Source organism: Rissa tridactyla, chromosome Z, assembly GCF_028500815.1.
Source record: "Rissa tridactyla isolate bRisTri1 chromosome Z, bRisTri1.patW.cur.20221130, whole genome shotgun sequence".
NCBI classification, from domain to species: domain Eukaryota; kingdom Metazoa; phylum Chordata; class Aves; order Charadriiformes; family Laridae; genus Rissa; species Rissa tridactyla.
This window is the reverse complement of record NC_071497.1, coordinates 23,083,692-23,096,111: the sequence shown is the minus strand read 5'-3', so window position 1 is coordinate 23,096,111 and position 12,420 is coordinate 23,083,692. Positions and strand designations below refer to the sequence as shown.

Sequence of the window (12,420 nt, the reverse complement as noted above, 5' to 3'; positions counted from 1 at the left end):
GAGATGCTTACCGAAACACTAGGGTTATCATTCTCCAGTCAAATCATTACATGCTTACCTTTGAGTAATTATTCTGTTCTGAGACTGTAATGATATAACTCCTTACCTTGGAGACTCCTCTGTATTTTTTGCTTTAGAATATCTCCAGCTCATAGCCTCTGAAAGCACCATTCCTACAGTCTGCATTTATGTTGTGCTCTGAAGGAAGCCTTCAGGGGAAGAAGAGCGTGTGGCATTCCAGTAACAAGCTGCTGGAATGCCAATTTTATGTGAACAATTGATTTCTACCTTAACAGAGTTATTTTCATGTGTTTTAAAAGATATTTCACTCTTTGCATCCTCACAACTAATTTTCTCATGATGGTTAGCCTAGATATGAAAGGAAATGCTTGGTAACTAAAGGTACGAACAGAAACTTTCTGATTTTGGAATATCTCCAAGACGGCTTTCTTTAAACTAGCTTTCTAACACCATCACTGAGAAATAGGCAGAGTATGCGTTAGCAACCCACCTGCCACAAAATGCTGCCAAACTCATTTTCATTTGACAGCTAACCACATGGTTAGCTTGGTTGGCCCTTGACATACTAGTATATTGCATGGTATCTTATCATGCATTGTTCATAAACTGATATGTTGTTTTTGAAACATGCTATTTCCTGCTTAGAACAGCCACCAGAAAAGTCTTTGAAAGTCCAAGTATTTCTGTGTTGGGAAGTGTTGAACAAATGACTTGCACTTAAGGGAGAAATTGCTTATTTGTGAAAAACCCATCTACAAACCGCTCCTCTAGTAGTTAATTTGAAAAACATGGACTTTTGTTTCACATAAGAACAGTCATGTATATATCTTTCAAAGAATGTGCATAACTGATAATAATGCAGATAGGTAGGCATCAAAGTGAAAATTTTACCCTTGCTGGTTCTTTCATAGTTTTCCAATGCCGTAGTTTACATAGCACATTGAAAAGGAATGTCTAATGTAAGTTTAAGAAGTAATCACATTTAGATTCACAAATTATGTAAGAAAATCAAATGTATTGGCAAGCATGTTGGTTATTTAGCTGCTGGTCAGATAAAAGTTCTGTTTAAAGTAATGAGAAACTCACTTATCACTGTATTTCCATCAGGTTCAAACACCTGCTAACCCAATCCATTTCCGACAGAACAGGGCTAATACCTGTATCTAGTCATGTAGGCATGGGAAGATTCTTGATTGATACAACATTAATGACAAAAACCCGGTTGTTCTATGTTTCTTCCTATATCTACTTGTCACGATACTGAGGCTTTGGGGAATGTTTTGGCTTTCTTTCATATAGTCTGGATAAATTGTTATCTCCCTTTTTGAATTCAACTTTGACCATGGCAAATGGTACTCTCAAGGACATCACATTTCCTTGCTCTTTCCTTTTTTGCGGTGTTGAAGAAGCATGCTTCTCATTGTAGTAGGCACATGACCAATTCTGACTTTACACAAAGTACTCAAGGCATTGTCCATGCAGTTATTTGCTCTTGTAAGTTTTGTGCATGCTTTTTAGAAATTCTACTATGAATACGTACACAAAAAAATCTGATTTAAAATTCCACTTTTTAGATTAAGAAGTGTAAAAATGGAACAAAGGAAACTGAATGATCAAGCCAACACTTTGGTGGACCTGGCAAAGGTTAGTAGGCAATTACTGTGGTTTTAACATTCCTTCTTTCAAGATGAAGAGTTTGAAAGTAAAAATGTTATGCATTATATGTGAAAATATTGTTAACAAGCTTGTTATTTGTAGTAAATGAAAATATGTGTGTGTTTTGTGGTAACGCCTACTGAATGAAACACCTTGTTTATGGCTCTCACCAAAGTTTGGATACACCATATTTGATTTTTTGTTTGTACATTTGAAAAAGATTTCACAATTGAGAGGCTGATCCTGAGAGCTCCTGAAGTGACTGCAGGGGTCTTGGTAAATGCTGAACCGTGAGTGGGCCGTAGTAGCGTAGTGCCGTGTAGTAAAGAGATCCCATCTGCTGATAGTGACTGTGCCATGAGGGACCATAGTACACAGGCTCTCACACAGACTGGAATTAGACGTTCTGTGTTTCTATGCCTGTTGTCTTATGCAGCAGTGACTTTGGACAAGTAAATTTAGGTCTGCATGTTTTGAAGTTTTCGTAAGGAATAATAGGTGCCTACTTTGCCGATATTTCATAAGGCTTTATTAATCTTTTTTTAAGCCATTTGAGATGAGGTAAAAGAGGCTATTCAGTTGCAAACTTCTTGTCTATTGTTGCTGGAATTTGTCATTAATATAAAGTAATAACTAGAGAGTTAGAGGGCTGAGCTGATAGCATTCCAGGTCTCACATTAGACCTCAGTATTTAACAGTTACTTTGATCTTAATTTGAGGCTATCTTACAGGCATTAATGGGCTTTTCTGAAGAGCTTCTTGTAGACCTCTTCATGTACCTCAAAACCCTCCTCAATTTAAAGTGCATCAAAGCAAAGATTAAACTGTGCAGTGTTCATTCCCCTTTTGCTTTAGAGAACCACCTTGCAACTTCTGATGTTGAAAATACGTTTCAGTCTAATGCTTCTAGCAGCTGATAAGGACTTTGCAGATACTGTTTAATGTAGACTACTCTGCTTTCAAGGATTATTCTAGCATCTTGAAACAGGGGACAGAGAAATGCGTTATCAACACTCATCCGATACTGAAGTGCTTTACACATCAGGCAGTTGGTCAGTCAATTAATTTTCATTCCCTTTGGATGGTTTGTAAACTTCAACCAGTTTGTCTACTGAATTACATTCAGTTTTGATTCTAGTTTAAGTCTACTCTGAAGTCTCAGTCTATCAGAGGGAGAAATTCAGTCATTATTTTTAACCAGTTCCAAGCCTCTATGAAATAACATTTCAGATTACATTTTTACTGACCACTATAGCATTTTAAAGTACACCCTATATACTTGCTGTAACCAAACCACTGTTTTGTAGAGGGCAGATAAATTGGGGAATGCAGAAGTAGAGAAGCATACAATTGAGTTTTTACTCCTTGCACTTCATTTCAAAAACAATCCACTCAATTCATCTTAGTACATCCAGTTCAAGAAAACCTGGTCAGTTTAAGGAGAAAGCAAATGAGCAACATTTGTGTTATGCTTTGAAGAATTAGAGTGTTTAAAACCAGAGGAAATACAGAAAAGCCAAGGATGGATCACGGCTTTGGAGCCTTTGGTCTCCTGGTGGCTTACACAATTGACTGTTGACAAAGCTTAGCATGGTACATTTCTAAGCACCTGGACTTCAAAAAAAGGTCTTGTATTTTGCCTAATTCGTTTAGATCTTGTCATCTAAAGGGATACTCAAAATATATTAAATTTCTCCTCCACAAATTTAGTAGAAAGTTTATTCTGAATCTACAAGCAAAATTATTTCACAAGACTAGATATTGTTATAATATTCCTATCCTTTGTGTGTGTGTGAAGTGCAAAAGCATTTACAAATCCTTGTAGAGTTGTGCTGCTTGTTAGAATATTTCTAAGGTCTCTCTAAACCTTTGTTTCCATCCTTCTACTTTCAGACTCAAAACATCATGTATGACATGATTTCTGACTTAAATGAAAGAAGCGAAGATTTTGAGAAGAGAATTGTTACTCTGGAAACTAAACTGGAAACTTTAATTGGTAGCATTCAGGCTCTCCCTGGACTGATTAGCCAGACAATCAGCCAGCAACAGAGGGATTTCCTTGAGGCTCAGATACAAAATTATGATAAGCATGTTGCCTACAGTGCTGAACGATCACGATCCTTGTCAAGAAGAAGGAGATCATCCTCCACAGCACCACCAACTTCATCAGAGAGTAGCTAGAAGAGAATAAGTTAACCACAAAATAAAGACTTTTTGCCATCATATGGTCAATATTTTAGCTTTTATTGTAAAGCCCTATGGTTCTAACCAGTGTTATCTGGGTTCTGATGTCAGAATCCTGGAAACCTGAATACGTTTTAGGCCAAAATGAGTGAAAACTCTTCTTTTTTTCCCCCCTCCTCCTCTCAGATGCACAGTGAATGCACCTATTATTGCTATATTAGATTGTTCCTCCTATAATTCCACTAACTTTTTATTCATGCACTTCGAAAAAACTTTACTACTACAGTATATAATATAATAAAAAGGTTAATTTCTGCACATAGTTGCTTGGTTACTTGGACTTAATAACTAAAATAGCTCACAATCAAAAGGCCTAATTATAAACTTTTAAGAAACAAAATTGAAGCTTAATAATTATTTCTCAGTATGAAAACTAATTCTCTAAACTTTGCTTGCAGTGGAGGGGGAAAAAAAATCAATAAAAAATCATCTAACAGTGTGCTGTATGTGTATAGTCATTTTAAAAGGTCACTGACAGCTTCGATTTCTGAAGTGATTAATTAAAAATATAGTTTATCCTAGAAAATAAGTTATGAAGTACGCTATGGGTTTTTTAAATCTTCTTAGGGCTTTTGGTTAACATGCATTTGTACACACATACATAGATAATATATATACATATATACTTATGTATATAAAATTATTTATGCAATGCCCATGGCAAAGATCTTTTAAACTGACTATTTGTAAAGCTACTGGCATGCAAAAAGCACAGGTAAAGCCCTGTTCATTTATTCAGAGTCTCATAATTATGCCAGGTAAGTGTGTCCAGACAGAAGCATCACTTTGAAGCTGGAAGTCTCCCATTAATGCTGTTTGAATTTTGAAAATGTTAGGTTGCTATTTCTCCTCTCCCTTTTTTGTGTTTAATGCTTCTGGAGTGAATGACTGACACGCAGAGTTATAGTATACACAATTGCGTGATGGCAGCACAGTATTCTGTATACATTACGTTTGGGTAACCCCCATGGTTTCTGCTATGCAGTCAAGCTTAGCAAGACACTTTTAGCAATATTTCCAAAAACTTGTAAAAAAAAAAACTGCTGTAGACTGGAGTTACAGCACTGGGGATCTGTGGTACTTTACTTTCATGCACAAATAATAATGTCTCCTGCTTTCTTAAAATACACAAAGCATAGTGTACACGTTTCTGAGAAAGTTCTGGCTGACTTTTCTCCTGGTTTATATTCCAGAGTAGCAAAACTAGGTAAACTTAAATGCGCAGCACATGCAACTTGCATTCACAATTCCTAATTATAAACAGGAAGTCATTTGACTTTATGAAATATTTTATAGTACTTGCTATTTATGAAATATACTAGTCCTGTCTCCCCCCCAGTTTACAGACAAGGGTGACACTATAGCTAAGTATAACAAGTAGGCATGTCTGACTGTTTCGAGGAATACTGCCTCTGCCTGGAAGTAAGTAACGTGCATGTTGAAGGAAATGCTGATGGCTCCGTGAGACATTGTGAGTTCTGGTCAGTAGCGACAGGCAGGGAAGGTAGTAATGCAGAAAGTCAGGGCAGAGCCGTGCTGGACAAGACAGAAGAGCTGTTCTCCCCAGCACCCGAAATTTCCCAAACCAAATACATAATCTGAAAATCAGCAGACACTTTAGGCCTATTTAAAATAAAGGGTCTGCCTTTTTTGGGGATACAAAATATGTAACTGATGAATATGTTACATCCAGAGGCATTGCTTGTTTATGAAAAGGTCAAGAGTTTCTCCAACACTTTTTATGTGTTGAGAAAGAGGATGACTTTGCAGAGTTTTTCCCCCTGGATGAGCAGGACAGTTACATGTATTTGGAGTGCCTTGTTTACAGACTGTGGTATTTTGTGACTGGAAATAATAAGCAGTATGCACAGTATTTGCAGTTCTGCTTTTGTTTTTATGAAGTTCATTTCCAAAGGAAAAGATGGGTATTATATTGTGCTAAAACTGTGCTAGCCCAGTCCTAAACTAGATGAGATTTTGCGTGGTCATGAGGCCACCCGCTTTACACTGTTGGCAGGATTAGAAGTAGTGATTAATAATATTGTAATTTAGTAGTCAAATTTAGGAATTATTTTTTGAAGATTTTTGTTTGTCTGTTCTCCCATTTTTTGTGTATAATTTAGAATATTTTTCCTGTCATTGAATGTGAAATACACTTGCTGTAGCTTGAATACAGTCCTTTTTGTCTTGTCAGCTTGAATTCTCTCTTTCGTCGTTCACAACATCTTTTTTATATTTGTAAGACCTGGGTTTTTTCCTCCTCTGGGTTGTACATCTGGGTTTTTAGACAACTGTCATTCCACATTGAAAATTCTTGCCAATCTGTCAGAGTTAAGTTTGAATTAAGATCTAGCTATATGTATTGAGCTGGTTCATTCTGATGTGAAAGAGAAACTGCATCTTTGACCTCTCAATTTCTTTTACACAGTAGGACTCGGGAGGCTGAACCCGCTGAATTCTTGCAGCAGCTTTATGGAAGCAGGGCTGTGAGATGTACCAGGACTATCCGCATCAGCAGGTTTCTGTAACAATCATCTGCCAAATTCTTTTGGATTCCTTTTTCTTTGTTTTTAAAGCAAACAACAAGTGATGACACCATGGAATACTCCAGTTCAATTTCTTAATTTACTCTACAGCTCATTACAAATATTTTGTCTGTGGTTTTGGTACTGATGATTCTTTTCTTCTAATACCTGGTTTTGAAAAGCACTTAAGCATTACACATGAATACAGTCCAAGAAAAAACAGATATAAACTTATATTCAGGAGAGCACAAAGCAGTATGGGTTTGATTTTCTTATTCCTGATACAAAACTTTTAATCTTTCCTGGTTTGGGTTTTGTAGTACCACAAATTCCATTACTGATTTTTTATTTACAAAACTGCAGCTCCCTCACTGTGTTCAGCATATGAGGTCACCAAAAAGAAAACGCAGCTTTATGACAGATCTCTGAAACTGCTTGTGTAGTAGAATGTGGATTTTTCTTTGAAACATTGTTTACAAACGACAAGGAATCTTTCTCAAAGCATATGGCATATTTACCATGTTACAGTTCAAAAGCTTCATGCACCTCTTGCTTTAGTGTCATCAACAGGAAAATTCAGCTTTCAGTTGCTATTGAACTTCTCCTTTTTACTGCATTCCAGACACCAATTCCATTTATCAGTTACTTCGGAGTCTTTTGCTAATCCCTGCATTTTTAATGACACTTAGCAAAGATACCTTGCCTGTAAGGACTAAAATATAAGATCACAAATAGGCCTATCCACCGTGCTTAAAACTAAGTACGTTGATTTAAATAGTATTTTTTGGTTACATTTAAGTTTTTGCACGATTGGAATAATAAATTCACTTCCAAATGCTCTGCAGTTTTTAATTCTGCAAATCATTATCTGGTGTAAGCCTGCAGATCTTCCCAGACAGACTTGTGCAACTCAGCCTTTCTTTATCTCCTGCTGCTCCATAAAGATGGATCTGATGTGGAAAGAGCTTCACTATCTAAAAGTTAAGCATCCATCTTAGGAGATCTGAACACCTTCTGGAAGTCCATAACTTTCCTTGTGAGCTATTTAAAAAATGTGTCTCCCCAGACCAGGTCTTAATCACTGTCATTATTAGAGGTCAAAGATAGGTAATAGGCATACTGGTTTACTGCTGCTCAGTTTGTAAGACACTTTCCATGTCGGATTATGTGTGGATATTCAAATTGATACACCACAGACTAAAAGCATACCTAAGCATAAAAGTATAAATGGTTTAAATATGAGTGTCTTAATACTCAGAATAAAACTTATTACCCATGTCAGTGCTACGAATGGAAATTTTCTGAAAGCTCTTTTCCCCTAACTGAAAGTTTTGAAAAATTCTTAGGAAGTTTTGTATATGGAAGGAAGGTTTTCTCATTGGTAAGTCTGTTCTCTCCATCTGCCAGTTTTTTTGTGGCTCATATTGTTTCTTTTTTTTAAAAGAAAGTCCTTCAATTCCTTTTGCCTTTTTCCTCCACCTGTCTCAAAATAATTATTAAGTGGTGAGAAGCAGACAAACAAGGAGGGGAAGGGAAGAAAGAGCTAACACTGATGAGTCTCACTTTCAGAAACCTACCCCTGCATCAGCATACCTACGTGCTCAGGTGGAAATGGTCACAAGTTTCCCCTGCCAGCACTCCTGGCTACCTAGGTACAAGCCAGCTGTAGGCCAGGAGGAGCACTGTCACATCAGTACAATGCTGAGCGGGAGCTAACACGCAGTCAGAGCCAACAGTCTCTGTATGTGGGACTTTATGTATGCATAATAAAATTAACCTACATCTGTCAGTCAGAGCTTATGAATCTGATCTGTTAGCACAAGTGCAGAGAAGACCGAGCTGTAACACCTGTTAGCCCTTTTTCTCCAAACCTTGTAAAGAGGATCCGTAATGATCTTTGCCCTCTCATGACTGAGGGAATAAAGCAAAAGAGATGCTTAGGAGAGACTTTGCAGTCAGGTGTGCACAGGTATGGCTCTGATCTGCCCGAGTGCCTCACCGTCTGTGTATCAGCTCTGGTCCGGAAATCACAGGGTGTCACTCGCTATAGAGCGAGCACAGCACTGAGCAGGTAAGCCCCATCTCGAGAAGAGCCTGATGCAGAAGATGATGCCAATAAACAGGAGAGGAGAGCTGTGTAAACTTACGCAACTCCGCCAAAGACTTAGGGCTTAGAGTAGCACCAAGCCGAACAGAGACACTTGAGCACCGGCCAAAAATTGCTCGCAGCTGGGCAGTAGAGCAGAGGGATGGAGCAGGTGCAGCATGGTCCGGGCTAGGGTGTGTAGACATGCTCTGAGAATGCGAAAATGGAGGCAGCTGCCAGAATTAGCATGGCCATACTGCTGTATATCAGACTTTACAACAGTGGTGCAGTTGAAACTCCATTAGGTCAATAATTTTCAGGCATTTATATTAAGAAGATTCTCCTGCAAAGGACTGCAAACCCCTCTTGCATAGTGGAGGATGTGCAGCACAGCTGCAATGCAAGAAAAACCGTAAGCCACAAACATGAACCTGTTGCAATCTAACATGGCAAGTGACCAAACCAAATGGAGAAGTGAAGCATAAAATGCTTTATGCTGACTTCCCTTGCGTTCGGATTCACTTAAACCCATTAGTATCTTCAAATATTTAGGAGAATCCAGACTGTTTTCAATTATACATGAAGCAAACAACAAGCTTTTAGTTAGAGTAAAGGGTTCTACTTTAAAACGATACCTATTCTGACCTCTTGTTGCCCAAAAGCAAAGAACTCCAAACGCTCTAATAGAAATGAGAAGAAAACCTGAAAGAGCTTGTGCTAGATTATTGCCTCAAAAGACAGGCACCTAGCCTCCAGAAAAGTTGCAAGAGATGAGGTTTCAAGTATTCTCAAGCAAAAATCAAACAAAAAAAATAACTCTTGAGCAGTTTTTGACACTCAGAATTGCCCTTTTAAAAAAACACAAACTATACAATTTGCTGGGTAGCACAAATCTGTGCAAAGTGAAGTGTGGCAGTGCTCTGCCTCTCCAAAGTAGCTGAGTCCAGATTACTTCTGGAGAAGTTAGAAATGTCCAATGGTCAGCACTTGAACCTGACATGCATGTAGGAGAACAAGAAATCTAAATTAAGAATCACTCAAAAACTTAACCTGCAGTTTCAAATAGTTGTGGCACGCTGGGTAACATTGCTGCAACAATCAGAGCTCCACAATTTTATTTTTGCAGACATCACTTACCACACAGACGTTAGAAGGTCTCTCAAGGCTGCATGCCACCCACACCCCCTCCATTGCTCCTCAACCATGCTCCATGCGCTTTCGTCCATCAGCTGCTGAGCACTGGGAGCCGTGGGACAGAGCCACCAGCACTGATCTGAAAGGCGAGGTGGCCCAGGGGCAGTTGAGACACCACTGTCCCAGTGCATGGAACTGGAGACCAAACAACAAGACCCAACCTGAAGGCAGCCATGGCCTCCTCGGCAGGGCAGTAAGCATGTAAGCTGGGGGTTACAATGACTGCCTCTGTTCTTCCTCCCGTACCACTGTGTCACTGCGTCCTTATATTTCTCAAATGGTCATATGAACTGAAAAATGCTTTTCCTGTGACTTCTCAAGCGTGGTAAGACCTCACTCATTGTGACAGGCTGTGCTACTGCTGTGAGGAAAGCACGAGGTCTGCTGCGAGCACAGGGCAACGCTGCGCTGCTCAGCAGGACCCTTTCAGACAATGGCCCGCTTTCGAGATCGAAACTGATAGCAGTCCACCAGCACACCACCTCAAGATTCAAGGGGAATAAACTTAGTGAGGTGTTCTGGCTGGGCAGTGAAATCTAGAAGCTTATCTTCGAAGTGGTTAAACACTGAAGTCTACTTCCAAAAAAATGAGAGAGGGGGGAAAAGTAGCGCAAGGAGAGGTGTCAGTTAGCCCTTCTTTATGTCTGTGTTGGCTGGAGTTCAGAGTCTCACCTGTGCTGCGTAACAGTGAGACAAAAGACTTGCAAACCTGCTACTGAGCACATGAGTTTTGAAGCCAGTCCCAAGGCTGAAATGTGCTAGCAAGGCACCTAGCTTCATTAGCTTCCTTTGAAATGGAGCATTCAGTCAGTTTGACTAGTAATGGTGAACCAAAGCCATTGTATTACCTGTGGTTTCAACATGCTTTGAAAGCACCTCCTGCTGTTGGGCTCAGGACCCTCTGAGGAGTGCATTGACTTCAGGGGTCTCAGCTGGAACCACTGCCAGGCTATTTCCACAGACGTGCCAGAAAATGTCTCTGCCCATTGAATTTACCACCTTTGGCTGGCTGCTCAGCACATCATCGCCGATCAGGTCTGGAGAGAGGAAGCTTTCCGATGATTTCCCAAGCTACTTTGGAAGATAATGCGGAAATAGTTGGAAGGGTTTCTGTTCTTTCAGACTTTTAAGTTACATTCTACACACAGAGGAAGCTAATCAAGTATCAAAAGTGCAGTGGTAGGATATTGGGCCACACTCAGTTATCAAGTGCATGAAAAGAAACATAAAAACTGTACATAAGAAATAGATTGCTTTTCCAGAACTCCATATTCAGAATTATATGTCCTGCCTTGCTACCCTGTTTTGTCCAGCCTATAAAATGTATTTAGCGATTCAGACGTATTTATTTTCAATTTGAAGCAATTGCTGTAATACAGCAGCATGAAATATGTGCATTTCCAGAATTGCAGATATTCTTTTCAGCAGAAGGGAGACAGAGAGAGATGGGCAAGTAGGAAGTAGGCTTTCCAAATAAGTTTTGCAATAAATTTCAAAGAGGTAGAAATAGGACAGAGAGAGGGTTTGATCCTCAGCTGGCACAGCCTGCGGCCTCTCTGTTAGCGGTCCACAGATAGGTGTGAAGCGTCCTTTGGAGGCTGTGTCCACATCTGCCCTGGAGAAGATATGGGCCATCTCTGCAGACAATGTAGACATGGTGTGGTGTCTGACGGCAGCATGAGGGCATCTGTCGGTAGCCCACACTTCACCCACGTGAACATCTACTTCCCCCGCCACCTTTCTGCTCAAATATCTCTAGCTGTAGGATGCAATATTCAAAGAGGACCAGACAAAAAAAAAATAAATACAGACAGCTAGGCTGCTACCGTAGCAAATATTTGCTTTTAACTGTTTAACATTTGCCTTCTTGTTCCTCTGCATTTAAAAGATTAAGAAGGAAGAAATATGAAGAACAGTATTGGTTTTATTCAGTAGGAACAGCTTGTTTCCATGACATTTATCCATTAAGCTTTTTCTAAATGACAAGCAGGTTGGCAAAGTCTCTCTCCTTTTTTTAAAGCTGTCTTCACCCTCCCCTCCTTTGATCTTTGCCTGCTGGATGTAAAAAAGACATTGTCAGATGCAGAGGCCTTTTGTAACCCTCTAAGTTGGTGGAGAAAACGCCTCCTATGTGTGTATGAAATAGCCTGGTGCTAGCTGGCGGTGTTTGAATGCACGATTCGGGATGTGAAGTTCCACCTACCTTGACTCACAGTATTTTCCCTGCAAGGAGCTACAGAATAGCTCGCCTCTCACTGCTTCACAAGTTGTTTCGCCGTTGTTTGGATAGCTCTGTCTCAGTTCAGCTGCGAGCATGACAAATAGTCTGAGCACTGAGGCAAGGTACGAGGTGACCGCACAAAGGAGCCCGGCAGATGATGTGTCGATTTCAGTCTTGTGAATGAAGAAGCACTGTCCCACTGCTCTGTCCAGTTCTCTTAAACAGAGACAGAAGCTTCCCTGAAGCTGCATGTGTATTATTGCTCCAAGTAATTTGCAAGATAACTGTCAGAAAATTTTGATGGCAAACAAATTCATTTCTGTTGCAAGTCCTGGCATTTCTGCTGGGTAACTCTTCCATGGAGAGGAAGTCACCGAGAACACTAAAGGTATCTATCCAAAGTAATCTATAGGAAATACCACTCTTTTCCCTGAGATTTGATTTCTAACCCCCCAGGGATGGATATACATTGC

At 39.7% G+C, this 12,420-nt stretch overlaps 1 protein-coding gene and 1 long non-coding RNA gene across 2 annotated transcripts in view; one reads left to right on the top strand and one right to left on the bottom strand.

Moving 5' to 3' along the window:
- The window catches only part of KCNN2 (potassium calcium-activated channel subfamily N member 2), a 128,144-nt gene extending 122,054 nt beyond the window's left edge, over positions 1 to 6,090 (top strand). The window contains exons 9-10 of the mRNA XM_054184925.1: positions 1,596 to 1,665; positions 3,571 to 6,090. Of these exons, the coding sequence (XP_054040900.1) occupies positions 1,596 to 1,665; positions 3,571 to 3,858 (358 nt within the window). The 3' untranslated portion in view covers positions 3,859 to 6,090. The remainder of the gene's footprint in view (positions 1 to 1,595; positions 1,666 to 3,570) is intronic.
- LOC128902274 (uncharacterized) overlaps positions 1 to 12,420 on the bottom strand; it is a 36,638-nt gene that overhangs the window by 9,208 nt on the left and 15,010 nt on the right. The window lies entirely within an intron of this gene.